The 25777-nt window shown below is 53.4% G+C and overlaps 9 protein-coding genes across 9 annotated transcripts; 8 read left to right on the top strand and 1 right to left on the bottom strand.

The window, feature by feature from the left end:
• Positions 1-9: 9 nt before the first annotated feature.
• PHACADRAFT_263919 (uncharacterized protein) lies at positions 10-1924 on the top strand. The gene is made up of 9 exons (XM_007400777.1): positions 10-136; positions 202-452; positions 515-619; positions 684-824; positions 877-946; positions 1005-1268; positions 1321-1405; positions 1457-1520; positions 1575-1924. The coding sequence occupies exons 1-9, from the start codon at positions 82-84 to the stop codon at positions 1590-1592; spliced, it is 1053 nt and encodes a 350-aa protein (XP_007400839.1). The 5' UTR covers positions 10-81; the 3' UTR covers positions 1593-1924.
• PHACADRAFT_263918 (uncharacterized protein) lies at positions 1920-3949 on the bottom strand. Its single transcript, XM_007400776.1, has 3 exons — positions 3505-3949; positions 2520-3453; positions 1920-2466 (listed from the first exon to the last, which is right to left on the bottom strand). Exons 1-3 carry the CDS (start codon positions 3661-3663, stop codon positions 2048-2050), a joined length of 1512 nt encoding a protein of 503 aa, XP_007400838.1. The 5' UTR covers positions 3664-3949; the 3' UTR covers positions 1920-2047.
• Positions 3950-6090: 2141 nt separating this feature from the next.
• On the top strand, positions 6091-6996 carry PHACADRAFT_200515 (uncharacterized protein; the record flags this gene model as incomplete). The annotated part of the gene is made up of 3 exons (XM_007400775.1): positions 6091-6153; positions 6220-6735; positions 6787-6996. The coding sequence occupies 3 exons, from the start codon at positions 6091-6093 to the stop codon at positions 6994-6996; spliced, it is 789 nt and encodes a 262-aa protein (XP_007400837.1).
• Positions 6997-7711: 715 nt separating this feature from the next.
• On the top strand, positions 7712-8190 carry PHACADRAFT_74719 (uncharacterized protein; the record flags this gene model as incomplete). Its single annotated transcript, XM_007400774.1, has 3 exons — positions 7712-7843; positions 7897-8069; positions 8127-8190. Coding segments are annotated over 3 exons (369 nt in total), but the record flags the coding sequence as incomplete, so codon positions are not given.
• A 2363-nt stretch (positions 8191-10553) lies between these two features.
• Positions 10554-12182, top strand: PHACADRAFT_263915 (uncharacterized protein). The gene has a single exon (XM_007400773.1). It carries the CDS (start codon positions 10860-10862, stop codon positions 11949-11951), a length of 1092 nt encoding a protein of 363 aa, XP_007400835.1. The 5' UTR covers positions 10554-10859; the 3' UTR covers positions 11952-12182.
• A 2503-nt stretch (positions 12183-14685) lies between these two features.
• On the top strand, positions 14686-15924 carry PHACADRAFT_263912 (uncharacterized protein). Its single transcript, XM_007400772.1, has 7 exons — positions 14686-14748; positions 14812-14922; positions 14991-15140; positions 15196-15298; positions 15358-15601; positions 15650-15794; positions 15875-15924. The coding sequence occupies exons 2-6, from the start codon at positions 14833-14835 to the stop codon at positions 15768-15770; spliced, it is 708 nt and encodes a 235-aa protein (XP_007400834.1). The 5' UTR covers positions 14686-14748; positions 14812-14832; the 3' UTR covers positions 15771-15794; positions 15875-15924.
• Positions 15925-16178: 254 nt separating this feature from the next.
• On the top strand, positions 16179-19351 carry PHACADRAFT_263910 (uncharacterized protein). The gene is made up of 8 exons (XM_007400771.1): positions 16179-16300; positions 16355-16401; positions 16455-16521; positions 16577-16821; positions 16870-16998; positions 17049-17440; positions 17495-18759; positions 18813-19351. Exons 1-8 carry the CDS (start codon positions 16212-16214, stop codon positions 19030-19032), a joined length of 2454 nt encoding a protein of 817 aa, XP_007400833.1. The 5' UTR covers positions 16179-16211; the 3' UTR covers positions 19033-19351.
• Positions 19352-19950: 599 nt separating this feature from the next.
• PHACADRAFT_152648 (uncharacterized protein) lies at positions 19951-23334 on the top strand. The gene is made up of 16 exons (XM_007400770.1): positions 19951-20533; positions 20591-20695; positions 20757-20900; positions 20950-20959; positions 21014-21065; positions 21120-21132; positions 21182-21451; positions 21501-21533; positions 21581-21620; positions 21674-21788; positions 21842-21886; positions 21942-22032; positions 22082-22784; positions 22836-22858; positions 22917-23122; positions 23173-23334. Exons 1-13 carry the CDS (start codon positions 20406-20408, stop codon positions 22146-22148), a joined length of 1113 nt encoding a protein of 370 aa, XP_007400832.1. The 5' UTR covers positions 19951-20405; the 3' UTR covers positions 22149-22784; positions 22836-22858; positions 22917-23122; positions 23173-23334.
• A 786-nt stretch (positions 23335-24120) lies between these two features.
• On the top strand, positions 24121-25777 carry PHACADRAFT_178299 (uncharacterized protein). The gene is made up of 4 exons (XM_007400769.1): positions 24121-24490; positions 24540-24908; positions 24966-25453; positions 25512-25777. The coding sequence occupies exons 1-4, from the start codon at positions 24346-24348 to the stop codon at positions 25566-25568; spliced, it is 1059 nt and encodes a 352-aa protein (XP_007400831.1). The 5' UTR covers positions 24121-24345; the 3' UTR covers positions 25569-25777.

Here is a 25777-nt window from a genome sequence, read left to right as displayed (position 1 = left end):
CTCCCGTCTGCCGCCTCACTCTCGACCAGTTGAACCGTGTCTCCTCGTTGTTGAGACATATCAAACCCTGTAGTTATCGCCATGTCAGATCGAGATGTCATGCTTTCCATGGGTTTCGACATGGCCCGCGTAGACTGTGAGTATCTGCAGTCGCCTTCCGCTGTCGTCTATACCTCATGAAAATATTGTGGCGGATTACAGGGGCCATTAAAGCCACGGGAGGTCGTGGTTTACAGCCCGCTATGGATTTCCTCATTGAGAACGAAGGCAAGCCAGTGCCTGACTTGTCCACCGTCTCGGCCAGCTCGAGTTCGCAGCCATCCAGCGGTGCGGGAGCGGCAGGAGAGGAAGATGACGAAGAGCTGGAAGCATTGAAGGCTGTGTACGGAAAGAAGGCCGGAAACGACACCCAGGCCCTCGCCGCGGCGGCGGAGGCAGATGCTGAAGCCAAGGTGCGTGTATCCGCAGAGTCTCTGAAGCCGTATCTGATTACGTCTATGCTTCTTGTATGCAGAGTATCAAGTGCTCAGAATGCGGCAAGATCTTCAAGAACACTGCACTGGCCCAATACCATGCCGAGAAGAGCGGGCACGACCAGTTTGAGGAGTCGACAGAAGAGGCGCGTTCTTGTCCTCGCGTTGTGGTCTTCCCGCAACTGACTGTTAACCGTTGTTGTATCATAGGTCAAGCCCTTGACAGAAGAAGAGAAGCAACAGAAATTAACCGAACTGCGTGAAAAGATGGCGGAGAAGAGAGCGGCGAAGGCGAAGGAGGAACAGAAGGAGCAGCGGGCTAACGAGGCGATCCGCAGGAAGTCAGGAAAGGTACGTCACAGGCTGCTGTCGTGTGCTCATACGCGCTCATCATGGTCTCTAGGATGTGAACGAATTGCGCGAGGAGCTGAAGCAGAAGGAGATACTCAAGGAAGCTGAGGCTAAGCGACGGGGTACGTCACTGCGTGCCACCGACCTTGTGCCCTTTTAACCCTTCGTCCATCTCAACAGAGAAGGTTGAAGATGCAAAGGCACGCGCTGCCATTAAAGCGCAGATCGAAGCAGACAAGCGTGAACGTGCCGAGAAGGCTGCGCGGGAAAAGGCTCTCCGTGAGGGTACGGCCCTGCCTGAAGCCGCCCCTACACAGTCTCCTCTCGCTGCGGCACGCGCTGCTCCCACAGGTACTGCTGGCAGGGATTACCCTACGACTAGGCTGCAGATCCGGATGGCCAGTGGCGGACAGCCGTACACCACAACGCTGCCGAGTGATGCTAGTGCGTAATGTTTTCAAGGATCTTTGTTCATTGGGTTCACAGTATTTTTTAGAGTTGCGTGAGGTCGCGGAATATCTCGCGGGCCAGAACCTGAACTTCGACGTCGAGACCGTCAGTTTCTCGATGCAATTCCCAAGGTGTGCTATCTCCCCACGCACCACTTTCTTCCAGTCTCACTCTCTGCACAGGAAACAATTCTCGCAAGCAGACTTCTCCAAGACCCTGCGGGAGCTCGGGTTGACACCGTCTGCTGTATGTACAAGATCGGCTATATTCGCCCGTCATAAGAGCTAATCGTGTTGCTAGGTTCTCATCGCCTCTTAACGACGGCTCACGCAGATCTCAAAGCGGACTATGCAAATCACAATGTACAATGAGAACTGTGCGAAAATACCTACTCTCCGTGTATTCGAACGTCAGACTGGTTCACTCTTACTATTTTCGCCACGCCACACTCATCACTACGACTTGCACACCAAATGACGGAGCTGTTACGAACATTATTTGCCACGAGCATACAATATTGTAACTAAGCGACAAGTTATACGATACAGTATGTGTAGCTGCCGCACAAATCGCACGTAGGGGCATCTAAGCCATTAGGCATCGAACGGTAGTGTTATATGATGTTACAGATGTGGAAAGCATGGGGGAAGAGTCAGTAGATAGCAGCAATAAATCGTGGACTCGAGATGGTATAACTTAACGAGACAGGGAAACAGCGTGGGTGGTGGTTTTGCGAAAGAAATCGATGGACATCATGAGGGGGTGTGGGTATGTCATTGAGACGGTCGAGATGTATCGAACGTATGTGGATGTGACGGTCCCGGGGCATGCACGGAATACGATGGCGGTGGCGAAAAGGCCCGCGGCGGGGGAACGAACGCCTCCTCTGCGCTGCTGGCGACGCTGGCGCCCGTGAGCGGCATGCTCCTTCTTCGCACGCTTTTGGGGGCGGAATCAAGTAACGGCCAGCCGTCAAACTTTGTGTAGTCGTTCGATGAGCGGCGGGGACCATCGTCCGGGCTGGACGACCGTGCGCGCGGGGACGGCTGCATCGAGTGCACGCGGCGTATGTTATGCGGGTCGTTCTCGGCGTCGCCGCCTGCGGGCGAGATCGTGATCGGGGGTATGTCGAAGTCGAGCGTCGCACGCCGCTCGCTCGGATGCTGGGCGTCGCCTGGTAGGGCGCTTTGGCCTGTTCCGGAGCTTGTGAGTATATCACAGAGCGATGTATCGCAAACCGCTCACCAGATGCGGGATCCTCAGCCCCGGGTAATGGCGGCAGCGATGTAGGTGGTAGGGGAGTAGTGGGCGTAACAGGCCTCGTCGGAGCCATCTCGAGGAACGAGTTGTCTTTCCGTAATTTCTTCGTTGATGCAGCGTCGACCTGCAAAACAGGGGATACAGGCTTGAAACTCGAGGGTCCTGCCTCCCCGCCTGAGCGATGACGTATGCTCTTGCCTCTACTTATGCTGGCTCGCGAAGATATCGAGGCGTTGTCTGCCGTTGGCGTCGGGGGGACTGAACCTTTCACAGATTTCGGTAGCCTGAGACTGGTCTTTGACATCCTGATGCTGCGTTTCCTAGCAGCAGTAACTCGCCGCGAGTAGTTCTCATAGTCGTTTCGCTCGCGCTCCTTTACTCGATCTGTGACTAGCTGGGTCAGTGTCGCTTTCGTTGCAACTGCCTTCCCCGTCACACCAATGACTTCCGCAAGGCGCACGCTCTCCTCGATGTGCATGTCGTCATCGCCAGTGTCCATGTCAGACTCGGAGCTGAAGCCTGAGTGGAAGTTCTCGAGGTCATCCATCTCTTGGGCCATCTCCTGCGCCACCCTCCACGCTTCCTCCAGTTCTGCCTTCAGGTGCTCGATTTCCTGCTTCACCCCCTTGAGCTCTTCAGTCCGCTTCCCGTAGCTGGCGTTCAGTTTGCGCAGAGCCATTGCAAGAGCAGAAGAGATGTGGACTTCCTGTACGTGATGTATCTGCGCACGCTGGTCCGTGAGGCGCAGCAGCTCCATCATAAGGCCGTCGCAGGCCGCCGTGACCTCAGCAAGCTGAGTTACGAGGCCGGCCAGGGCAGCACAGTCCTGCTCCCCGGAAGAAAGGGCGACGAGAGACTGGAGCAGCATTGTTCTTCGGTGCATGTTGAAGCGGTACTTGGACTGCGCAGTCGCTTTGGCCTGTTACGCGGTAATGAAGTATCGCAGCACAGACGATAGAGGCATACTCACAGTTTCCAACCGCTCCAACTCCGCAACCAGCTCCTCGTCCAACGTCTTGACAGAGAGCAGACGAATGAACGATTCCTGCGCCGTCCGTCGGATTGCTCTTGAGACTATTTCCTGCAGCTCCGTCGAGTTCAAGGTCCACTGAGCGGATTCGAGAGTCATGCCGCGCCATGCTATAGGTTCGGACTCGAAGTTTAGTGTGGGTGGGGGCGTGAGCGTTGGCGGCTTTGCGATAGCTTTCGCTGCAGGTGCGCTGGACGCGCTGGACACCGGACGACTGGGCACGGCAGCGAGGCTTGTCTGTACGCCTTGCTCACTCCATTCCCGCGTATTGCGGAGCTGCGGGGGTAAGGTGATATGGTCGAAGTTGATTGCACCAGGCGAGGATAGTGAGCCAGTGGCCGAGCTTGGAACAGGTGAATCACATCCGGCTTGTCCAGGTGCTCCTCCGTCCGTCAGCGACGGGTCCAAGGCGAATGGCAGAGCAGACCTGGAAGTCTGCCTTCGGCTCTGAATTCGGGGGCCGCCTGGGCGTGGACGTGGCGACGTTGATAAACGATTAGGCTCCATATGGGAAGACTCTAGAGGAACGATACAAGATCTTGAAGGAAAGACGATAGAAGAGGAGCCAAGGACACCCTCCCTGGCCTCAGGTGGTAGTATCAGGCATGAAAGGGAGGGACTGGATGCATCGTTGTGCTTGATTGCAACTGGTTGATGGCAAGCTGATGAGCGGGACAGTGGCGGTGCCTATGACGCTTTGCTTGACCGAGATGACAACAGATGATATATCCCCGCCCGCCAGTAACTAGCTTCGATGACTAATTCCTGGTATGCTATTAAGACATCGTTAACAGAACTGGATGGGTAAACGGAGAATTATGTGCCGCTGGTACGCGCGAAGGAGCTGGGAGGAAAATAGACCACGGCGACACCCATAACATACACGAACACACAAAACGAGTTTCAGGCCGGAGATGATCGTTCACATTCAACATTCAACATCAGCGTTCAGCGAGCAGGCTCCCTGGAAACTGGCTTCCAGATTGTGTATCTGGCCGTTGCAACTACGCTGTGGGCAGTCCCTCTGTTCCGGTAACCTACATTCACTATACTTATCGGTCGTGAGTCCACACTTTGATTTTGATTTGATTTGATCTTGTTTATGGCACGATGGCATATATCACTCACATATAAACAAACATTTCAGCAGCAGACTCCGTCTTCGGCGGCCATATTAGCGTCGCGTCGTTCAAATCTCAAAGGTGAGTGCACAGCCCGTACACGGAACTCTTAGTATTGCTATGGACATTCCGGCCGTTCGAATTGGCTCGTTCGGTAGAGCCTGTTCGCGGTAGGAGGTATCGACAGTCGGAGGCCCCGGTCCCGGTCGACAACCTGAGTGTCGCGTAAAGCTTGTTAGGATTTAATCAACCCTTGGGGATCCCACCATTGAGACAAATGAACAGCTGCGTATCTAGATTTATCCCACCCATATACCAGTACAGATTATTACAGTCATGACGTAGATACCAGAGCATAACGTAGAGGTAAGCCGCAAGGGCCACAAGCTTCAGCCAGACTTCCTTCAAATGTTTGGCTGTGTTAGTTTCGCAAGGCTTTGACCAAATAAGATTCAACATTTACCGCTGAGCCGATACGATGTTACTTCTGCCCGCTAGCCCAGTAGTGTACAGCAGATTATTACTTATATCTCCACATCCGATTGCTTCGAGGTTCGATTTTTTTTTCAGGAGCCAAGTGGATACTTATAGGGTCCTTCGAGCTAGCGGCAGGTCACGATCTAGCTCCTGCCGCGCCTCTGTGAAAGGGGCTACGTAGAATTGCATTACGTTCTGAGACTGCCCAAAATATCCCTTCACCCGCCTCATGGCCTATGGAAACGAGAACATAGACTATCCCACTTCGCATTATGCCTTGTCGTGAATGGCGGAGAATGCTCGTAGGAGTGTAATTGCGCTTCCATTGACCGATGATAATAATGTGGCCTACCCCGACCAAAGCTCGCCACCACCGGTAGACCGATTATAGAGTTATGATGATTCAGCTAACACTAGTCACAATCGTACGCAGAAGTTCCTTTTGTTTGAATGCCAGAATGATGCAGCTACCGCCTGTTGCGTGGCAATGCGTGCACAGGTGAGCAGTGTGCAATGTCTAAAGAGATGTATCACCCAGCCACAAATTTATTGACGAAGGTTATACCCCAGTAGTACTTACTAGTAGGAAACAGGTAACTGAACAAAGCCAAATTTGGATGGTGAGGCGCTTGAGTACTGGTCACGCCCAAGGCTGAGCGCTGAGGCATCACGCTTGCGGCCGCTCGAGCGTGATCATGTGGCAACACGACCGCTATCTGTGTGCTATCGATGAATTTATCTCTCTGTGCTACCCAGAGCTGCTTATAACTGAGAAAGTCAGTATTTAATAACGCTCCTAACTTCATGGCGGCGCGCTCCGAGGACAGTACTCAAATTCTTCTAGGACACGAAGTGAGTCTCCAGTGCTCCTCTGAACTTAGCGGCCATCCGATATTTGAAAAACTCGAGGTCGCTTTCATCGCCTGTTATGCCCCCGGCGGATACAGCCTTCACTTCGGACGCTATCCACGTCCTTATTACTGGGTTTGGAGTATGTACGAGCTCTTGCCGTTATCCTACCTAACACGCTAATTGAATTTGATATTGACAAACGTAGCCCTTCCGGAACTACTCTGAGAACCCCTCATGGCTCGCCGTGAAGGCACTCCACGATGCCATCCTCTCCACCACCAAGGCTCAGCACGCAAGCAGTGCGAACGGAGCCCCGCGCACTCGGCAGATCTATGTCACGGTACTCGAGGTGCCGGTCGTGTACGAAAACGTGCTGCAGATTGTGCCTGGGCTGCATAAAAAGCCGCCAGTGCTGCCATCACCCATCGATCCTGCGTTCACGCCGACGCACCTGCCCAGCGGCGGCTTCGACTTCATCCTGCACGTCGGCGTCGCAAAGCCCGGCGGAGTCTCCCTCGAGCAGCTCGGGCACAAGCTCGGATACAATGCCGTAGACGCAGAGAACAAATATGCGCCGGTCGTGCAGGTGCCAGATGGGTCTGACGGCGAGACGCAGCCCATGCGTGGCTTCGGCAAGGGATACGAGGGCATGCCGGAGGAGCTCTCCACCGTGATTGACATTGCGGGTTTGAAGCAGCACCTCCAAGAACTAGGCACCGAGGTACACGTCCCTTTCTGTGGGTGTATGCGCACCGTGCTGACCTCCCTGCAGAAAGTCCGCTGGAGCAGAGATGCCAGGCACTATCTGTGCGACTTCATTTACTACGCCAGCCTGGCGGAGGCAAAGCGCAGCGCGGCTGAGCAGGCGAAGATGACACCCGTATTGTTCTTGCACTGCTGTCCGCAGGGCGAGCCGTATCAGACTGAAGAGGTTACTGATGTCATCAAGGCAATAGTCACCTGGGTCAGCGCACGACTCTGAACCTGTTATGAAGGAAACCAGAGTCTATATCATTATATCTGTATTCTGTGCTGTCAATTCAGGTGGAGAATAACGTGATTCATCTGTAAATACAGCAACTGGGGAGCACATATGGGAAATTGTACCGCGACGTGCGCCGGAGACTGGCCGGAGACTGAATATCCCACCTGCATTACTTGAGCAATACAGCAGCCATTGTCGACCGACGTTCGCGTATACATATTGCTAGCAAGGGGTATCATTTTACCTCATAGCGCTGTTCTCCCTACAGATTGATATGAACGATGCAACGCACGCATGCAGTTATCAAGATCCCGGAGTGTGTTCCATTTGGGGTGTTCATCCTATTATACACATGCAATGCCTATCATTTCCGTTTTGATGCAAGAACCCTCGCTCATACTACCACAAAAATCAGTTGATAGAGATGCCAACATACTTTGAGCGAACACACCTCGCTCGACAAACCAAACTTGGTTGCGGCCCGACCAAGAACCCCAGATGGAGATGGGCTGAAGCCGGAAGTAGTAAGCAGATATTCATCGACATAGTGCCCAGTGGGCAAATTTCATTGCTTTATGCCAACGGGCGAATCGCTGAGCATGGGGTCATGCCTGCCCGAGGCCTGTATATAAGACGCATCGCTTTGGGCCCTCTCGGTACCCCCAAACCAATTCCACCTCATCCAGCACACTCGCACCTCATCACAGTCATAATGGCCGGTCTCGAGAACAACGGAGTATACAGATTCCGTAACGCCCAAGCGCAAGACGTCGTCATGGACCTCTCCGGTGGTGACAACAAGTCCGTCATCGGCTACGGGTGGCACGACGGCGATAACCAGAAGGTGCGTTCGCGCCGCGCCCGCATACATGAAGCATCGCTTACCATCGTGTACAGTGGCGCGTTGAGCTTGTGCCCGACGACAACCGCTGCGTGTTCATCCGGAACTACTCCACAGGCGGGTATCTATCCATCACGGAGAATGCCTCCGACGGCCGTCACGTCTTCTGTACCGGCGATCCTACCCAGTGGTTTGTTGAACCGGACAATGAAAATGCCTCTTGTTACAAGTTTGTGCCGGTCGTCAATGCCGGTAGCTCACGCACTGACCCTCTCCGACGTTTCAGGTTCAGGATCCCGAACACCAATCAAGTCCTCGACCTCAGTAACAATGGTGACCCCACTCCTGGCAATGTAAGGACCTTTTGTGATCGCCAAGCACGCCTTTCGCGAGTTGCGTGGAGCTAAAGCAGGCTGTCGACTGAGATCGATTAAGCGCTCCGCTGAGAGGCTGGTCGTTGGATGACGAGGAATTCGGTCCAGACCGTCCTGCGGATTCTTCGCAAAAGATGAGATGCTGATTGTAGAGAGAGAAGCAGAGACAGAGACAGTCAGTGGGACCTTCTCGCCCAAGCCCGGCAGCCGAGCTCACTATGCACCCCAACTTCACTTCATATCGATACGCGCCGCAGACGCGGATCTTGGAAGATATGTATATATAGGCCCCCTACTGGTTATGGATCTCCTCATGGCATCGATAGTTCGGATTCTCCGGCGGGTAGGTCTTTGGCAATACGGTGGTCGTTGACGACCTTGGCGAAGCCGAGACGCGCTCGCACACGGGGTCGTCATCAGCTGCTGACCAGATCCATATTACGAGCGCGCGACGGCAAAGACAATCCGCGCCTGCTACACGGGCTTCCGACATTGTACATGGTGAACGACACAGCGACATACATGGTGTAGCAAAAGTTTGAGCCGCCTCCTTCGGGCATACGCTTTCAGAAAAATTGCCTTGCTGGTTGGGCTGGTGCCAGACATTCGCGGGTTTCAACACGTAGTACTCTGCAACTTGCCAATGAATGAGGACGGCATTGCGTGTATTACTGGCATATTTGCGTGGTGTATCTGTGCCTACTGCAAAACTGAAAATATACACTTGTCTTCTCCTGTCACGTCTCCTGGGATAACTCTGAGTCTCGTCAGAACCTGGATACCCGACCCGACCCGTGCAATGTGAGCTTCTTGGACAATAGCTATTATACTAAGCCTTGAAGGCACTTTGACGAGCCCCTTTGATAACCGATGCATTCTGTACTCGAGGTTCGAGGCATGATCCGCTCCATGCACAATAACGACCATTCAGCTACCTCAGCTCACAAACATATATAGACGACAAGGAGGCGTTCGTGTCGGATACGGGCGAATGTGGCAACCACGCAACGAGGGCTATTCAAAATAGCTGCGCTTGCTTTGAAGTCGGAAACATGGTCGAATATCTTGGTGTACACCGAGCCACGCGACCCCGATGCTGTGTGCCCGCGAGTAACTGTTTGCTGTGCTGTGCAGACAACCCGGTATTGATGCGACAGTCCTAGCAGTTGGATGGTGGTTGCCACGGTGCCAACTGATGTCCTTGGCTACCCTTTCGGCGATATCGCCATCGAGCGATGCTAGCATAGGTAAGTATTATTACTGCTTGGTGAACTTGATCATGACGAGGCTGTTGCCAACGCAAGCATCATATCTATCAAACATCATCCCCCATCTCTGGCACTGTGAAACCAAAACTTTCCGGCTTCGTGATCATCGCCGTGGCGCATATGTGTCCGAGCCGGGTACGACATCTGCCTCAGTTGGCCGCGGGTAGCATGTCCAAGTACCAGAGCGAATATACTTCCTGCTTTTCTCGGCGCGACATTCCTGTCTGTAGTAGAAAGGCATTCATCACCTCATGTTAGCACTCAAACAATCTGCCGCGTTGTAAATGGCTGAGCGCATCAGGCAGTGCCTGAGAAAACTAACACGCGGGCCACCTTGTTGTGATTTTACCGAAGTTGCAATCTCCGCAAGCCAACGTTCAACAACATCTGTCGGAGGAGCCCTGTGAGCGCTGCCGAAAGTGGTAAGTTGGAAGTTGTGGCGCACCTCCGCTGTGCTCTGATGGAAGCGACTATCGTCTGCGGGAAATCCAGATATGCGTCGGCAGCCGGTGACACCTCAATTCATGCGCCGCATATCCCGGGGCCCTGCTAATTGTCAAGAAAGCGCAATTAGTCTGGTCAGTCGGCGCGCCAGTCGATGAGCACACAATAAGGTGAGTAATTTCTGTCGCAGCAAGCAACGAGCGGACTGATAGCGGGCTTCTAGTAGCCTTCGTGCTAATTGTCAAAGGAGCTCACGTCTTGGATTGACGGACGCGTCCATCTCATGACCGCCGTGTGTGGATGTCCTTATTGTCTTGAAGGGACGGCAGCTCACGTGGCTTTTATCCGCTTTAGGAAGTATTTGAATTCTTATAAAGACGGACCCCGAGTGTACTTCTACATTTCTTAGTCTTGTTGTCTTACTTCCACCTTAACAACCGTTTCCGCACTGTAATTAATTGAACCATGGATAACAATGCTGATTGACCGCGGTAAGTCTCCCTTTGATTATTAGCGCTCGAAGGTGTCGGGGTCCTAAAATTATCGCAGCCGCCCGACGCAGCTTTCGCACCGCTCCGGCGGGCTGATCTTCCTGTTCGGGAAGCATGTTATTGTTACGCTGTCAGCGCCAATGTATCGCATCCTTGTCGACCGCTAGCTCCTCAAAAGCACCTCGAGCATGGAGCAACGAGCCAGTATTCCCCCTGGCCTGCGGCCTCCACATTCTGCTGCTCGTCTTCAAGCGTTTTCGATTTTGCTCTGCTCGTAGCTTGCTTCGCATTCCTCCCATCGGACACTCTGCTGTGCACATCATCTAGATTTTTGTCTCGGTGCGTTCTCATCCTATTGTCTAATTGTCAAGGCTAAAGCATCGGCCCAGTCTATCCATATATTCCACAGAACATGCAATCGCATTCTGATACCATTGCCACCATGTCGGCGCAGCAGGCGTACCCGTTCCTGTCCCAGCCACCTCACGGACAGGATATATATGCGCCCCGCGATGCTGTATCAGCACCGCACGTACGCCGCCGCTCACTCGCAGCCATCAGCAACTGGGCCTCAAGCGTTCAGCCCGGTGCGCCTCCCCCACTCTCCCCCACAAAGACCAAGTTCGCGGAGTCTTCGCGTGCACCAGAAATCCGCTCCAGCCGCCGTCACTCTGTGAAGCCAGCACCACCTCCGCCCATGGAGTACATTCCGGACTCTCCAAGCAGCAGCGATCAGTCCATCTCTCCCGCGACGAAACAGGAGTTCAAGGCGGAGCTCCGTCCCGCAGAGTATGCTCCTGTCTACGTCCAGCTTCCCAACACTCCTCCCGCAGACCAGCCTTCTGGTTCTCGTAAGGGCTTACGCTTCCGTAGTCTCTCTATTAAGCCTACTTCCCGCTCGAAGTCTTCCACAGACTCCGCTCCTCCGCCGCCGCCCAAGGAGAAGAAGGAGAAGAAGTCGAAGCACCGCGACGAGGGTCAGCCAATGCAGCTCGCCACGGACCTCGCGCTCGCGCAGCTGCTCGGCGGCGGCACGATCGAGCATCACATTAAGCAGGCGGCGGAGAAGGAGGCGAAGCGCGCGGGCGCGAAGAAGGTGAACGGGCAGTACGTCGGCGTCAGCGACGTGTACCGTGACGCCGAGGGCCGCGTCTGGCGCGATCGCGACGAGGCGTGGGAGTACCATGCGCTTGTCGAGCGCAACACGCGCCGCGCAGAGGAGGAGGACGAGGTGTGGGGCCACCGCGAACGCCGTGGACGCACGCACGCAGACTTCGGCGGCGACGCCTCGCCGACATCTTCCCTCGAGAACTACGACGCACCTGTACACCACGGCAAGACCAGGCGGCGCCCAGAGCCACTGGACCTTACCCCCTCGAGGCCATCTACATCTTTGCGCAGGCATTACGTCGAGGACGCTCGGCGAGAGTTCCTCGAGTCTTCCTTTGTTCCTCCTACCGCGCCCACAGAAAACAAGCGTTCCGGCTTGCTCAGCATGTTCAAAAGTTCGTCTTCGAAGAAGGGTAGTCAATGATGGACTTTCTTATATCACATTCGGTACTATATGGCTTTCTTAATTTCATCTTCCCATGTAGCACCAGTGTACTGCTTTCATGTATCATGTTCGGGCATTCATGACCTTGTAACGACTAGTGCTGTGCACATTCTCATTGATACTGATCACTTGAGCCCCCGAAATTTATTGATCGAGCGTGCAGATCCATGACGGACATGGAACATCTTCCGGGAAGACGGCGAAGAGCGGCGTCGGGATACATGAGGTGTGGCAGCGCTGAAATGTACAATGCCGATTATTCGATGCGCAGCACAGTTCTTTTAACTCTTACTATGGTGAGACGTAGAGCTCGTAGAGAGATTGATAACGATGCAAGCACGCACGTGCGGTCGACGCTGAAGCGCTGAAGTCCCGTCCGTGGCGCTTCGATAGAATCTATAACGGTGCGCTTTGGGCGCCTATTCTCTGCAAACCGACGCCTCCCCACCCGAATGACTCAAAATACAGGACATGCTCCTAGTCAATCATCTGCAAGTAGACGGCGATGTACAGTAGCTGTGGAGTACGGCGAATGGGTAATGCCAGAGTTTCCTTGGAGAGCTTCGCACCTTAAGCCTTCACGCACTCCCGTCGGGTGTTCGCTTTCGATCTCCATCTGGCAAGCATCCGCTCAATTGATATCCGACTACCAAACCTCGGTGGATACGTGAGACTTGACACACTTTTTTTTGGTATTCAAGATTGGAATAAAGGCTCAGTCACAGACAAATTCGACACGCCAGAACTTGATATGCAACAATTACACCAAGGAGATGAGAGGATCATGGCGTATGTACTGCTACTCTCTTGCCCCTCTCGGGATCTTCTGTATCCACGCAGTTACTGATACCTTATGATAGATCACTTCCTCTGTCCAGAACACTGAGCTCTTCCGCCAGGCTGTATCGATCGACGAAGACCTCTTGGACCGGCCCACCGCATGGTTCCGGTGGCTACAATCTTGGATGCAATTGTGGTGAAGATATCCTCTATCTTCAGCATTCTCGCATCCAAATACAGCTGCTACCGAGCTTAATGGGGACAGCGTGGCGCATCGAAGCTTGACGACCTGGGTAACAAAACTGGGACGCCGGTGAAAACCCAGGCCTAGAGGTAACGCATACGGAGGTAACTGTATTTAATGTATAGTGGTGCTACGGCCTATCAACGGACTCTAAGGATGACATACGGGGTGGTCACCGCTCACGGGCCTGTCATACAGCAATCTTCAAGAAACAGCGCGACCGACATCGTTGCGGGGGTCGTCCAAGCAGAGCTTGCGAGAGAGCCGCTCGCACTCTACTCCGATATTGGCTATCATATCTACCGCGCTAAATGCTGTCGCCATAAGAGCAGCCCGTTGTTGTCGAGTTGGGAACGTAACCATTGAAGCACGTCGCGGTGCGTCCCTCGTCGATGAACTCAGACGAAATTCTCCTGCCTTGGTCTTTCTGCCCCACTCCCCGACAGGCTAAAGAATTGGTGTGTGTCAGCAGCATTGGGCCCGGACTACTCCAGGCAAACGGCCAGCGCCTGAGCTGATCAGTCGCAGCTGTATCTGTGTCCCGGAAGGTTATCGGTTATGCGCAGCGGCGAGCCCGATGGCGATCATGAACGAGAATCAGCAAACCAGAAGCGCGATGCTTCAGCCTTGTCCCAACCAGAGATAACTATCTGCTGTCGTCGTTATCGTTGTTGTCGTCGTCAATCTTCGCCAGTCCCCCTCGGCTTCTCCTCCCCACCCGCCAAATATCTCTCTCGGGGCCTTGTTGGTTCTTCCTTGAGCGCTCTATGTCTTGAAAGATGGGCGCAAACCTTTTCATGACCTATGGAATGAATATCTCTCGAGTCGTACCTTCAAGGGAAAAACTGGCAACGCATGCTTTTTTCGTTTTCTAGTGACGCCGGAAGTGGCTGCCAAATGTACGTACCTCGTATTTCTCAACCTCTCGATGATCTAATGTCTCTTCTTGGACGAACATGCACTTATCTGTATATTCGTCTCGCGCTACGAAGCATGCAGGCCTACTAGAAATCGCTCGCCTCTCCGGCGTACTACAAGCTGATCTGCGCTACTGTTCAGCTTGTGAGCCTGCATAGATGTTTACGACCGCGGCCAGTAGGTACGCTTGCGAGCTAGCGGCGCGCCCGAGTGTGACGTCCGAGGTACCTGTGAAAGAGCTTGAACTTGCCGATGAAGGTGCAGGAAGGATAGCGTGCAGAGCATATGCTTGAAAGCACGTACGCGCTGTTGAACGCCAATACATATCCAGTTATCTGGTAACTGCGAGGTCCGAGAGAGAGCCTTCAGTGTCGGGATTCGTTGCAGATCATAGATAAACAGGTTGATTGACGACTGGTGTATTGAGAGATGGGTAATCGCCAGCTTTGCGTAAGCCTTGGTGTCGATGGGAAAATCACTGCACATCATTCAGACCGCCCGCAACTTCTCCGTTGACGAACTGAGAAGAGCTCAGCAGATGGTTCGTTCAGTGTAACAATGCTCTCTAACGCGTCTGACGAGGGTGCGGACTCCTATGGAGCTTAGCAAGCTGAAATGGTGAACCCTGGAAGCTAGTGCCAGGGGCGCGTTCATAGTCTCCAGGCTAGGCAGAGCTTATCTAATCAGTCGATGATAGTCGATCGGCTTTGATAGTAGCGCGTTCAGGTGTTAGCGCTAGCCGACATCTGCACACCCTACCTTTCGCCATCGGGTACTTCAGTATATACGCCGTCAGTTATCGGTTGCCGAAGAGGCGTGTCTTGGTTGATACTCGTGAGTCGTGACTGCGGAATATGCGCGCGCCGAAACCAATGCAAGTCCTTTCCTCGCGCGAAGACATAGGTTTAACGGAGGGCTATGTCTAGTGTAGTCAATGTCTTTGTTGTGTCTCCCGACACGCGATCCGAGAGACGATTCGAGTTGCATACATCAATAGAACAGCTTAAGGTGTGTTCCAGACTCCCAATGTGTTCTGGTAGAGTGCTTATAATCATACCGCTCTCGTGCCACGCCAGAACAAACTTGAATTGTTCACTGGCATCCCAGTACAGAACCAGCGTATACTGCTCTTGGACAATGAACAGGATCCGAACCCTGTACAAGTACTGGATGATGACTCTCGCCCGCTGGGGTACTATAGCATACGTGACTGGCAGGTCTTGAAGGTGTGTCCCATGCATTCAACCCTCCACGAGATTCGACTTACGCCGATGGTCGGAGGTTATCGACACAAACCCTTCGACATCTTTCACAGGCCAGCTTACAGATACATCGCAAGTTGAAAAGTTCGAATTGAGTGAGGAAGCATACGCTCAGCGGCAAGGTGTGTCCTTGTACTCCGAAGCGCGTGCTTTCGTATTAGCTCATTATTGGTTGACGTAGATACTGTGTTGGCATACAAGCAGCAGAACAAGATTGGACGGTTCGCCGAGAAGGATCAGCTGCCGCAAAAGCCCGTACCCGAGGTAAACATCCCGATAGGTGCTCGGTGTGAAGTCGAGACGGCGGAGGAAAGCTTCCATAAACGGGGTAAGGTGAAATTCGTTGGTCCTACAAAGTTTGGCAAGGGCGATGGCGTGTGGGTTGGCATAGAGTATGACGAGCCGATTGGTAAGAACGATGGCTCGTGAGTTTTTTATACTGGCCACTTGTTGCTAGCTGATCGTCCGGATAGCGTGAACGGGGAGAGGTACTTCACCTGCAAGCCAAACTTCGGCGTGTTTGTGCGCCCAGAGAGAGTGCGCGTTGGCGATTTCCCGGTCGAGGAGACACATTTCTCGGACGAGGAGATGTAGAGACTGCCGTTTGTGCTGGCATAGGTGAGTATGAATAATGTCCTCTCGGCGTAACACTCAGTGACCTAAGACTCAAACTGGTGGGCAACCGCAACGTTGTACAGCAAGCCTCCGAGTTTAAGCGGTATACTACAGTTTGAATCCACCGATTATGTAATGGCACAATAGGGCTTTCCTGCTCGTCAGTAAGAGTTGTTGCCTGCAGTAAGAAAGATTAGAAAAAAGATAAGTAAGGAAACGAAGAGGGTTTGTCAAGAGTTTTAAAGGGTTCTAGAAAGCCCCGGAAAGAACCTGTGAGACACGCAATATTCCCACGGGCGCCACGCGTTCTACTGCAGACGCTGGACGCGCGTCGCTCTCACAAAGTCTGTGTGCTTACACTTCCGCATAAACGTCAACTCTTTCCTCTACCACCACCACCTCACCGTTCACGACCCAGACATGCCTGACAAGCTCGCTGATACATCCGGCGCAGTCCCAGCTCCCGGCAATGACGACACAGCAACGGCTATCCTCAGGCCGAAGAAGTCGTGTGTAGCCCCGTCTTTAGTCTTGAACGCTGCGGATAACTGACCTCTTCGAAGCCCCAACCGTCTGATTGTCGATGAGGCGACAGCAGATGATAACTCTGGTGGGTTCGGACAAATTGTGCTTCTCCGAATAGACGACTTACGACGGTCATAGTGGCGACTCTCAATCCAGCGACTATGGAGGCTCTCCAGCTCTTCCGCGGTGATACTATCATTGTCAGGTATGTGTTATTTCACTCTCTCAAACCGGATCTCACTTATCGTCGTGTCTCTCAGGGGGAAGAAGCGGAGAGACACCGTGCTCATTTGTCTGAGCTCTGACGACGTCGAGGAGGGAAAGATCCAGGTGAACAAAGTCGCCAGGAATAACTTGCGTGTCAAGCTTGGGGATCTTGTCCATGTTCACCAGTGCCTCGACATCAAGTATGGAAAGCGCGTGCACATCCTCCCATTCGACGACTCGATTGAGGGTCTAAGCGGCAACATTTTCGACGTATACCTCAAGCCGTACTTCCTGGAAGGTGTGTATCTTGGTGTATCGAATTGGGCGCTCACTGACGACTATTCAGCCTACCGTCCCGTCAGGAAAGGCGACACCTTCCTCGTTCGCGGAGGCATGCGGACAGTAGAGTTCAAAGTCATCGAGACGGACCCAGCGGAATTCTGTATCGTGGCACAAGACACTGTCATTCATACAGGTGTGTAATCAGATGTTCAAGACGCCTCATCGCACTTATCATGTATCTAGAGGGTGATCCTGTCAAGCGCGAAGACGAGGAGTCGAACCTTAGCGAGGTTGGCTACGACGATATTGGTGGCTGCCGCAAGCAGATGGCTCAGATCCGTGAACTCGTCGAGCTTCCGCTGCGCCACCCACAACTCTTCAAGTCGATCGGTATCAAGCCGCCTCGCGGTATTCTCATGTACGGTCCACCCGGTACGGGTAAGACCCTCATGGCGCGTGCAGTTGCAAACGAAACAGGCGCGTTTTTCTTCTTGATCAACGGCCCGGAAATCATGTCGAAGATGGCTGGAGAGTCGGAGAGCAACCTACGAAAGGCGTTTGAGGAGGCGGAGAAGAATTCGCCCGCTATTATCTTTATTGATGAAATTGATTCCATCGCTCCCAAGCGTGAGAAGGTGCGTCCTCTTGTTTTAAGCACTCACCGGACAACCTAAATCTATCTCCAATAGACCAATGGTGAAGTCGAGCGTCGTGTAGTTTCGCAGCTCCTAACCCTCATGGACGGCCTCAAGGCGCGGTCTAATGTTGTCGTCATGGCCGCCACCAATCGACCAAACTCCATCGACCCTGCCCTTCGTCGTTTCGGTCGTTTCGACCGTGAAGTCGATATCGGTATCCCCGACCCGACTGGTCGTCTCGAGATTCTCCGCATTCACACCAAGAATATGAAGCTCGCGGATGACGTTGACCTCGAGCAGATTGCCGCCGACACGCATGGTTACGTCGGTTCCGATCTCGCTTCTCTCTGCTCGGAGGCTGCCATGCAGCAGATTCGTGAGAAGATGGACCTCATCGACTTGGATGAGGATACTATCGATGCGGAGGTCCTCGACTCGCTTGGTGTCACCATGGACAACTTCCGCTTCGCCCTTGGTACCTCCAACCCGTCTGCTCTCCGTGAGACGGTTGTCGAGGTTCCCACCGTCAAATGGGACGATATTGGTGGTCTGGATAAGGTCAAGCAGGAGCTCCAGGAGACCGTCCAATACCCTGTCGAGCACCCCGATAAGTTCCTCAAGTACGGTATGTCGCCGTCAAAGGGCGTCCTCTTCTACGGCCCTCCTGGTACCGGTAAGACCCTCCTTGCCAAGGCCATCGCCAATGAAACCCAGGCGAACTTCATCTCGATCAAGGGTCCCGAGCTGCTCACTATGTGGTTCGGTGAGTCGGAGGCAAATGTCCGTGACGTCTTCGACAAAGCTCGTGCGGCAGCGCCTTGTGTCATGTTCTTCGACGAGTTGGACTCCATCGCGAAGGCTCGTGGAGGCTCTGGCGGTGACGCAGGTGGTGCTTCCGATCGTGTGCTCAACCAAATTCTCACGGAGATGGACGGTATGAACGCGAAGAAGAACGTCTTCATCATTGGCGCAACCAACCGTCCAGATCAGATTGACCCCGCCCTCCTGCGTCCCGGTCGTCTCGATCAACTCATCTACATCCCTCTCCCCGACGAGCCTTCGCGTCTTTCTATTCTCAGGGCCGCGCTCCGGAAGTCTCCTGTCGCGCAAGACGTAGACCTTACATTCTTGTCCAAGAACACACACGGTTTCTCTGGTGCTGACCTGACCGAGATTTGTCAGCGTGCGGCCAAGCTTGCAATTCGTGAGAGTATCGAGGCCGATATCCGGAAGGCACGGGAGAAGAAGGAACGCGAGGATAATGGTGAAGAGACCATGGAAGAAGAAGAGGAAGATCCCGTTCCAGTCATCAGTCGGTAAGTGCTCGTGTGTCACATGGTGCAAGAAGGCCGCTAAGCCCATCCTCTAGTGACCACTTTGAGGAAGCCATGAAGTTCGCTCGTCGTTCAGTATCCGATACCGACATCCGGCGGTACGAAATGTTTTCGCAAAACCTCCAGCAGTCGCGCTCGTTTGGCTCGAACTTCAAGTTCCCCGAGTCTTCTGGTGCACCTGCGGCGCAGAGCAACACCACCGCGAGCAATGCAGGCTTCGGCGACGACGCCGCGGATGACGATCTCTACGCGTAATGGCCTACGACTGTTTGTTTTCCGTTTCCTTGCTGTCCTGACTGTACTTTTTGCCATCACCAACAAGTTGAAAACGCCTAGAGCCGTCAGGTGGTTCACCGTGTACAATTGAATGAGATCGAGCAATTATCACTCCTTGTCGTATACATCTCAGTGCCCTCGGGTAGATGGGTGTAAGTTGACCGTCAAGAGTACATGCGTCTAATTTCCACATGGACGTCGGTCAGATCCGAATATCATCCTGTTCGCCTACTATCGTGGCTTCATTACGTGCTATGTGTCGAAGACTCCCGTTAAAAAAGCCTAGATACATCGGTATAAACAGCTATTAGAGTGATAAGAATTGCTTCGAAGCTCACAGCGATGTGAGGGACCGTGTCGCGAACATGCCACGTTCTGCATGAAGATGCGCTGAAGGCAACAGTCAGTTTGGGTCTAGTCTATGAGTATTGAGGGCAGTGACGACGCTACGTAGGGCTAGTCAATGCCATACGCTACGCAATGGCCGGGTAGATTTCATATGGTCGAAAATTTCTAGCACGCGGGGATATGCGCGCTTAGCAAAACTTGTCCTACTAAGCAAATGGCAAATCAAATTGACTCTGCACGATGATATTGTGAATATGTACGGATCTGACACTGGTGTGTAAACGAGTTCAGCCGGGCCCTAGATTTTTTTTTTGGCTATGGAGCATATAGCGGTCTCCCGCACACGCCACCGCATACGGCAGCGGAGCCTGAGGCCTGAGGGCTGCCACCGCGAAGCAGAGTGCATGCTACATTTCCAGGACACAGTAGTACCCAAGATAAAGGGCCAGTACTGGGCCCAGAACCTGATGTCTCGAGCCTCGACTGCTGGTGACCGGTAACCCCCTATTTACTGGTCGAGAGGTCCGGGTGGGGAAGCAAAGCTCTTCGAAACCGATGCGAGGAACTTTACATGCTGGAAGAGAAGGCTGCTAGTCCCCGCTCCTTTCTACGGTCTTCGTCGACTAGATCAATGACTGCACATCCCGCCTGCTTTGAACATGGATGTGCATTTGGCCCTATGCGACCAGCCTCGACCTCCGCCAATGGTGTTTGCGCTGGTTCTCATGCTAGCTGTCGTGGAAGACGAGGTATGCGCAGGATTTTCTATTGCTGAAATGTGCCCCTGGCGTAAGGGGTTGGAAATTGAGGTGACGACACCATGGTGGACGGCTGGCGGTTGATAGCCGTGGCGAAAACCGAGAGCTTTTCTGCTCTCTATCTTGTCCCCGTCGTTCGTCTCCGCTGCCACCTTCCATTCCTTTCACACATACTCGCCCGCTCTCATTTACGAGCATCACAACGCACCCTTGGCGGATTCTGTCAATCATCTCGGTTCATGCCAGATGAGGATGGACGCACGACGGACTCTCGCATCAGCCACCAGAACCTTGTCCTCCTCCAACATCAGAGAACGTCTTTCGTCTATATCCACGCCCCTCAAACCTGTCGTATCATTACACACAAAAGTCGAGTGCGTGCACCGGGCACAGCATCGTGGAAACATACCCTGACAGAGACGCACCTCCAGCTTCGTCCCCGCAGATGTACCCCGCAAGCGAAGGCTACAGATGTTGGCCGTAGCAATATGGTCGACGACAATAGCTATAACCATGTTTGTCTGGCTCTTCCTGTGGTACGTCGCTGTGTCAAGCCCGCCTCGGAACGTGGTTCAGACATACGTGCTACGTTTTCAGGTCATACCCACCGCTCTGGCCCATCCTAGTACTCTACGTGCTCTGGATGTTCTTGGACAATAGCCCAGAATATTGTGGATGGATAAGCCCTTGGTTCCGTTCATCGAGGTTCTGGAGGTACTTTGCCGAGTACTATCCCGCATCGTACGTCACACTTTGCTCGCCGCACAAGACTTTATTAAACGCAGGCTAGCTTTTTGAAGGTAGCTGCCCGCAGCGCGTTCGCCCTGAAATGCCGAAACTGAACCTCTGCGCAGACATGCGACCTGCCACCAGATAGGCCATATGTCTTTGGGTACCACCCTCATGGTGTGCTCTCCCTGTACCCCCTCGCGCAAACCTGACGTACTGACCCTATTGTAGGGATTATTGGAATGTAGGCCATTCATATACTGTCCTCTAAACATTCACCACTCTCTGCACAGGGGTGCAATGTGCACATTTGCTACTGAAGCGACAGGCTTCTCGCAGCAATTTCCAGGCATCGTCCCGCATCTGCTCACTCTCACGTCCAACTTCCACATGCCCCTGTATCGCGAGATCATCCTTGCTCTCGGCATTCGTTCTGTGAGCAAGAAATCGTGTTCGAACATCTTGAAGAAAGGTCCTGGTCAGGCTATCACTATCGTAGTAGGCGGTGCGGCGGAGAGCCTGAGTGCGCGCCCCGGGACGGCCGACTTGACACTACGAAAACGGTAGGTCCTATTTACGCTGCCACATATAGTTACTAATATGGCTATACAGACTCGGATTTATTAAACTCGCCATCCAAAATGGGTGCGTCTCTATCGCGAAAGTACCCATTTGGGGCTAACCCCAATCAGCGCCGACCTTGTTCCTGTGTTCTCCTTCGGCGAGAATGATGTAAGCACCCACGAGAATAGTTCATCATCAGTTCTCCTGACGGTTTATTGCAGATATACCAGCAGATGCCAAATGAGAAAGGCACAACCGTTTATGCGCTCCAGAAGAAGTTCCAGAGCGCGTTTGGTTTTACGCTCCCACTGTTCCACGGTCGTGGTCTGCTGAACTGTAGGTCATTGCCCCTCTGTCTGGGGATTAGCATGAGTGAACTAGTCCTGTAGACAACCTTGGACTATTGCCATATCGCCGGAGAATCGTCGCAGTCAGTGAGTATCGCATAATCTTCAGCCTCTTGGCATCCAAACTTATCCACTCGTCCAGTCGGAAATCCTATCCATGTCCAACAATGCGACAAGCCCGCGCTTGAGGAAATACGCCACATTCAGACACAGTACATTGACGAGCTTATGAGGTACGTTGATGTGTACTTGCCAGTACTCCCGGACTGAGTTCGTGCGTAGAATTTGGAATACATACAAGGATGAATTTGCGCGCACACGGCAGAGGGAGCTCAACATCATCGAGTAGCAAATGGTACCCACCGAGACTTTGGTGTTACATTAAACACGATGCCTCGTTTCGCCCTGGCTGGCCATTCACTGTACCATGTAATCATCGGATAATGTAGAGGTAGCACGATAGGGCTCTTGAAGCTCGATCTTACGCATAATGCACGATTATTACACACACTTCATAATCATGTTCCTTCGATCGCTTGCAGCGTCTCGCGCCCGAGGTCCATCCTGCGCTCGAGCACCCGGAGGACGTCTTCGCCAGGGTTGCACTTCGCCAGCCTGTCGTAGTCGTACCACACGAGCACTGAGTCCGACTCGGTCACGATCCGGCGCTGCTTGTAGCTCCACGCGACGGCCATGCAATGGAAGTGTGTCTTCGCGAGGCGGCGCGCCTGGTGCTCGGGGTCGACGTGCGTGTGCGCCGGCCCCGTCTCGGTGTGCGCCGCTCCAGACAGGGGCCCCGCGTGCGGCTTGTGTGCGATGAGCAGCGTGTCGGGGTACGTCACGGGTCGCTTGTAGTTGAGCGACACGCCCTTGATGATGAGAGAGACGCCTTTGCCCTTGATCATCGCGTCCGCCTTCGCTGCGCCGCCGATTTCGTGCCCGAGGGACATCATCCATTTTATGCGGCCGGACTCGAAGAAACGCACTGCACAACGTCGTCAGAGATATGCGGAGTCAAAGATGTCGGTGTACGCACAGTACCGGACGTTATTCACGTGTCTGTGAGATGTAGGACCTCGTGAGTTTGGCAGTGCCAGCGGAGAGCAGGCAAACGCACTGGAACGAATCGTGATCCCCCCACACGATGGGTTGTTCCCAGAAGCCCTTAGGATCGTAGCCAAGCTTCGTAAGCTCGCGACGCGCCTCCTCGGCCGCACCGTCATCAAACTCGTCAAGGCCGTGGTCCTCCTCATGTGCGGGGCCCTGTGTACCCGGCGCGATATGGAAGGGCGATGAGGGGTCTTGGAATTGCGCGTACAGTGACTACTGATAGCCTGTCAGCGGAAGACCAGGACAAAACGAGGAGCACTGACCTTGATAGATGACGAGTGACGGATGCCCAGACTCGAAGTGCGTACCGTGAGCACCGCTCGAGACTGTCGCGCAAACAGGGTGCGATAAAAACGGGCCATGCACGCGAGCCTGAACATGATGTACTAGGTGCCGAGCTCGTCGACGAAGAAATGAGAGCAGGGGAGGGCACATGCCTTCGGTATTTCACGGGAGTGCGGACCCAGTACCCGCGCGGAGGTTCGCGAGCGCCCGTGTTGCTGCACGTGCCCAATAAACGCGAGACGCGGGGTTAGGTCATCAACATAGCATTTCTGTTATTATTGCTACCCTGATCGCTACCATCCTCGAAGCACTTCTCACCGTCTCCGCTAACCCATGGGCTATGGTTACTCGACAAGCATCTGCGCACTTGACAGCCCAAAGAAATGTTCTCAAACCTACGAGAGGGTGACCCGTGCTACGCACGGGCAGAGAAAATTGAAAAAAGAGATTGAAAGAAGAAGTCAGAAGAGAATTAAGAGAAATCGAATGAGAAATGAGAGGAACGCACCGCCCGCCGCCAACCTTCGGTTGGCTGGGCATGCAGCGCCCCAGTGAGAGGCGCCTCGTGAGAGGGATCACTGGCCAATGAGAGTGCCTCTTTGTCTCGGGACTTTGACGCCCGAGGTGTTTTATTACATTAGATTTACTGTATGCCAACACCGTTCAGAAAGGCACGCTTGCAACTGAAACAACGGCTGTGCAATGCCTTTCCGGAAGCCGGATATATTGGCGAGTGCCTATCGTGTAATTATTTACTGTACGAGTTTGAATGGGAGCAACGTCACGCGTCACAGTCCTCCGCAAGGGTTGTGATTTTTGGGTCTTGTCACGGAACTTTGCACCAAATCTGGGCCAAAATCGAGATAAATTCAGCGAAAAATCTCCAAAAAAAACCAAAATCGCTATTTTTGGTAATTTAGCGCACGTCGTTGCTCGCGCAGATGCTGGCTTGGATGTCACACCTCGGGGATTGGTTGCTCCCATTCAAACTCGTACAGTATGCCGCTCGTTTCCGAGACATTCAGACTGCACTGCTTTCTGTTTCAGCATTTATCTGAGTGCCATCGATATGGTCAGTCCTTATAACCTACAAATTGTTGAAGGCTCTCGTCCCAGATCTCCTCCGAAGCACTAGCGTCTTCTTGCTCGCCATGCTTCAGGCCCTACAAACCCTCCCCGTCGACGATAACGGCACCAAGCTAGCGTATCTCGACAGTGGCGTGCCATCCCACACCTCTCCTTTCGGTAATCGGTATATTACCATCTTCGCCCTCCATGGCATGGCCTTTACCTGTCGTAGGTGTCGTCATTTGTGTAGGGGTGCTCCGCTGACGCGCCACACCAGATGCGTTTGAGAAAATAGCAATTGTGGCAAGTAGTGCAGGTGTACGTTTCGTTGCAATCTCGCGCAGAGATTACCCTGGCTCTACGCCCCTGTCTGCGACCGATCTGAGAGTCCTCAATGATGGAACCGATGAAGAGAAGGCTCAGCATGTGCGCAACCGCGGTGTCGAGATTGCCACCTTCATCGACAAGTTCGTCGAGCAGAATGAACTCCCTCCGCCAGACGAGAAAGGAAGTGGTGGCGGGTTTGCGATCCTGGGATGGTCACTCGGAGGCACGCATGCTTTTGCTACAGTGACGAATATTGACGCTCTCGCCGATGCGGCAAGGGCTCGCTTCGCTCATTATATGCGCTTGCTTATTATGCTCGGTGAGTCGATACATAATAACGGCGGTAGCGAGGTCATTTAGGGCGAACTGTTTGTAGAAGTACCCGACCTCCCCATTGGAATAACCCCTGCTCCCAAGTCGTGGGGCCCCACTCAGTACAAGAGCATCCCGCTCGATTTGCGACTACCTTTTTTCAGCGGCTGGATCACCTCATATTTTACCCATGGTGACTTGAGCAAGCGCGACATCGACGAAATAGAGTATATCGTGCCGTCCCCCGCAGGAGTGCCAAGCATCTACAACATGTCCGCGGAGCAACGAGCGGCGATTGTATACAATGACTGTGCATTGACGAGCGAGATACCGCTGATGACATGCTGTGCCGCGCAGTTACACGCGACGTATGAAAAGGCCGCGTTCAGCAAAAAGCTCAGAGAAATTTTGCCCAATATGAAGGTGTTGTCGCTGGTCGGCGATTCTGCAGCGTCTTTTACGTTGGTGGCCATGTTCGTCATGGAAAAAGACGACGCGGCACACGGAGGCGGGAATATCCAGTTCCGGCTCATCGAGGGCGGAAATCATCTTGTAAGTACTTATCAAACTCGTGAGAGAATGCGATCCTTCTAACGAAGATCTGCCACAGATGTTTTGGGATAAGCCGGAAGTGACTCTGAGGACGATACTAGATACCATGGTATAGACTTCTGGCGAAGCTAATTGCACGGTCTCGATATTAACGTCTGCCATTGCTGAGTCTGCACAACACTAGGTGGAAGCATCAGGATCACAATCTTTAGGTCAGAATGTGAGCAAGCTTGGGCAGCGGTAGCATTCCGGCACAAATAAGACCCCACCCGCATGTTCGTCACTCTCGCTGTTGCCGCCAAACTCCCGCTGACTCCACCGTGT

The sequence above is a fragment of the Phanerochaete carnosa genome (genome assembly GCF_000300595.1).
Source record: "Phanerochaete carnosa HHB-10118-sp unplaced genomic scaffold PHACAscaffold_11, whole genome shotgun sequence".
NCBI lineage: Eukaryota > Fungi > Basidiomycota > Agaricomycetes > Polyporales > Phanerochaetaceae > Phanerochaete > Phanerochaete carnosa.
Note: the sequence above shows the minus strand (reverse complement) of the source record. Positions and strands in the feature narration are given on the sequence as shown.

Excerpts from the sequence above, each read along its gene's own strand:
- PHACADRAFT_263919 (XM_007400777.1), top strand. The coding sequence starts at position 82 with ATGTCAGATCGAGATGTCATGCTTTCCATGGGTTTCGACATGGCCCGC. Across the intron at positions 137-201 it reads CGACATGGCCCGCGTAGACT|GGGCCATTAAAGCCACGGGA; the intron begins GTGAGTATCTGC and ends GGCGGATTACAG. Across the intron at positions 1,269-1,320 it reads AACGCTGCCGAGTGATGCTA|AGTTGCGTGAGGTCGCGGAA; the intron begins GTGCGTAATGTT and ends AGTATTTTTTAG.
- PHACADRAFT_263918 (XM_007400776.1), bottom strand. The coding sequence starts at position 3,663 with ATGACTCTCGAATCCGCTCAGTGGACCTTGAACTCGACGGAGCTGCAG. Across the intron at positions 3,454-3,504 it reads AGTTGGAGCGGTTGGAAACT|GCCAAAGCGACTGCGCAGTC; the intron begins GTGAGTATGCCT and ends ACCGCGTAACAG. Across the intron at positions 2,467-2,519 it reads GGCTGAGGATCCCGCATCTG|GCCAAAGCGCCCTACCAGGC; the intron begins GTGAGCGGTTTG and ends GCTCCGGAACAG.
- PHACADRAFT_263915 (XM_007400773.1), top strand. The coding sequence starts at position 10,860 with ATGTCGGCGCAGCAGGCGTACCCGTTCCTGTCCCAGCCACCTCACGGA.
- PHACADRAFT_263912 (XM_007400772.1), top strand. The coding sequence starts at position 14,833 with ATGTCTAGTGTAGTCAATGTCTTTGTTGTGTCTCCCGACACGCGATCC. Across the intron at positions 15,141-15,195 it reads GTGACTGGCAGGTCTTGAAG|GTTATCGACACAAACCCTTC; the intron begins GTGTGTCCCATG and ends CGATGGTCGGAG. Across the intron at positions 15,602-15,649 it reads ATTGGTAAGAACGATGGCTC|CGTGAACGGGGAGAGGTACT; the intron begins GTGAGTTTTTTA and ends TCGTCCGGATAG.
- PHACADRAFT_263910 (XM_007400771.1), top strand. The coding sequence starts at position 16,212 with ATGCCTGACAAGCTCGCTGATACATCCGGCGCAGTCCCAGCTCCCGGC. Across the intron at positions 16,822-16,869 it reads CAAGCCGTACTTCCTGGAAG|CCTACCGTCCCGTCAGGAAA; the intron begins GTGTGTATCTTG and ends ACGACTATTCAG. Across the intron at positions 18,760-18,812 it reads CCCGTTCCAGTCATCAGTCG|TGACCACTTTGAGGAAGCCA; the intron begins GTAAGTGCTCGT and ends CCCATCCTCTAG.
- PHACADRAFT_152648 (XM_007400770.1), top strand. The coding sequence starts at position 20,406 with ATGAGGATGGACGCACGACGGACTCTCGCATCAGCCACCAGAACCTTG. Across the intron at positions 20,696-20,756 it reads TTTGTCTGGCTCTTCCTGTG|GTCATACCCACCGCTCTGGC; the intron begins GTACGTCGCTGT and ends CTACGTTTTCAG. Across the intron at positions 21,534-21,580 it reads AAACTCGCCATCCAAAATGG|CGCCGACCTTGTTCCTGTGT; the intron begins GTGCGTCTCTAT and ends AACCCCAATCAG.
- PHACADRAFT_178299 (XM_007400769.1), top strand. The coding sequence starts at position 24,346 with ATGCTTCAGGCCCTACAAACCCTCCCCGTCGACGATAACGGCACCAAG. Across the intron at positions 24,491-24,539 it reads TGGCATGGCCTTTACCTGTC|ATGCGTTTGAGAAAATAGCA; the intron begins GTAGGTGTCGTC and ends GCGCCACACCAG. Across the intron at positions 24,909-24,965 it reads GCGCTTGCTTATTATGCTCG|AAGTACCCGACCTCCCCATT; the intron begins GTGAGTCGATAC and ends AACTGTTTGTAG.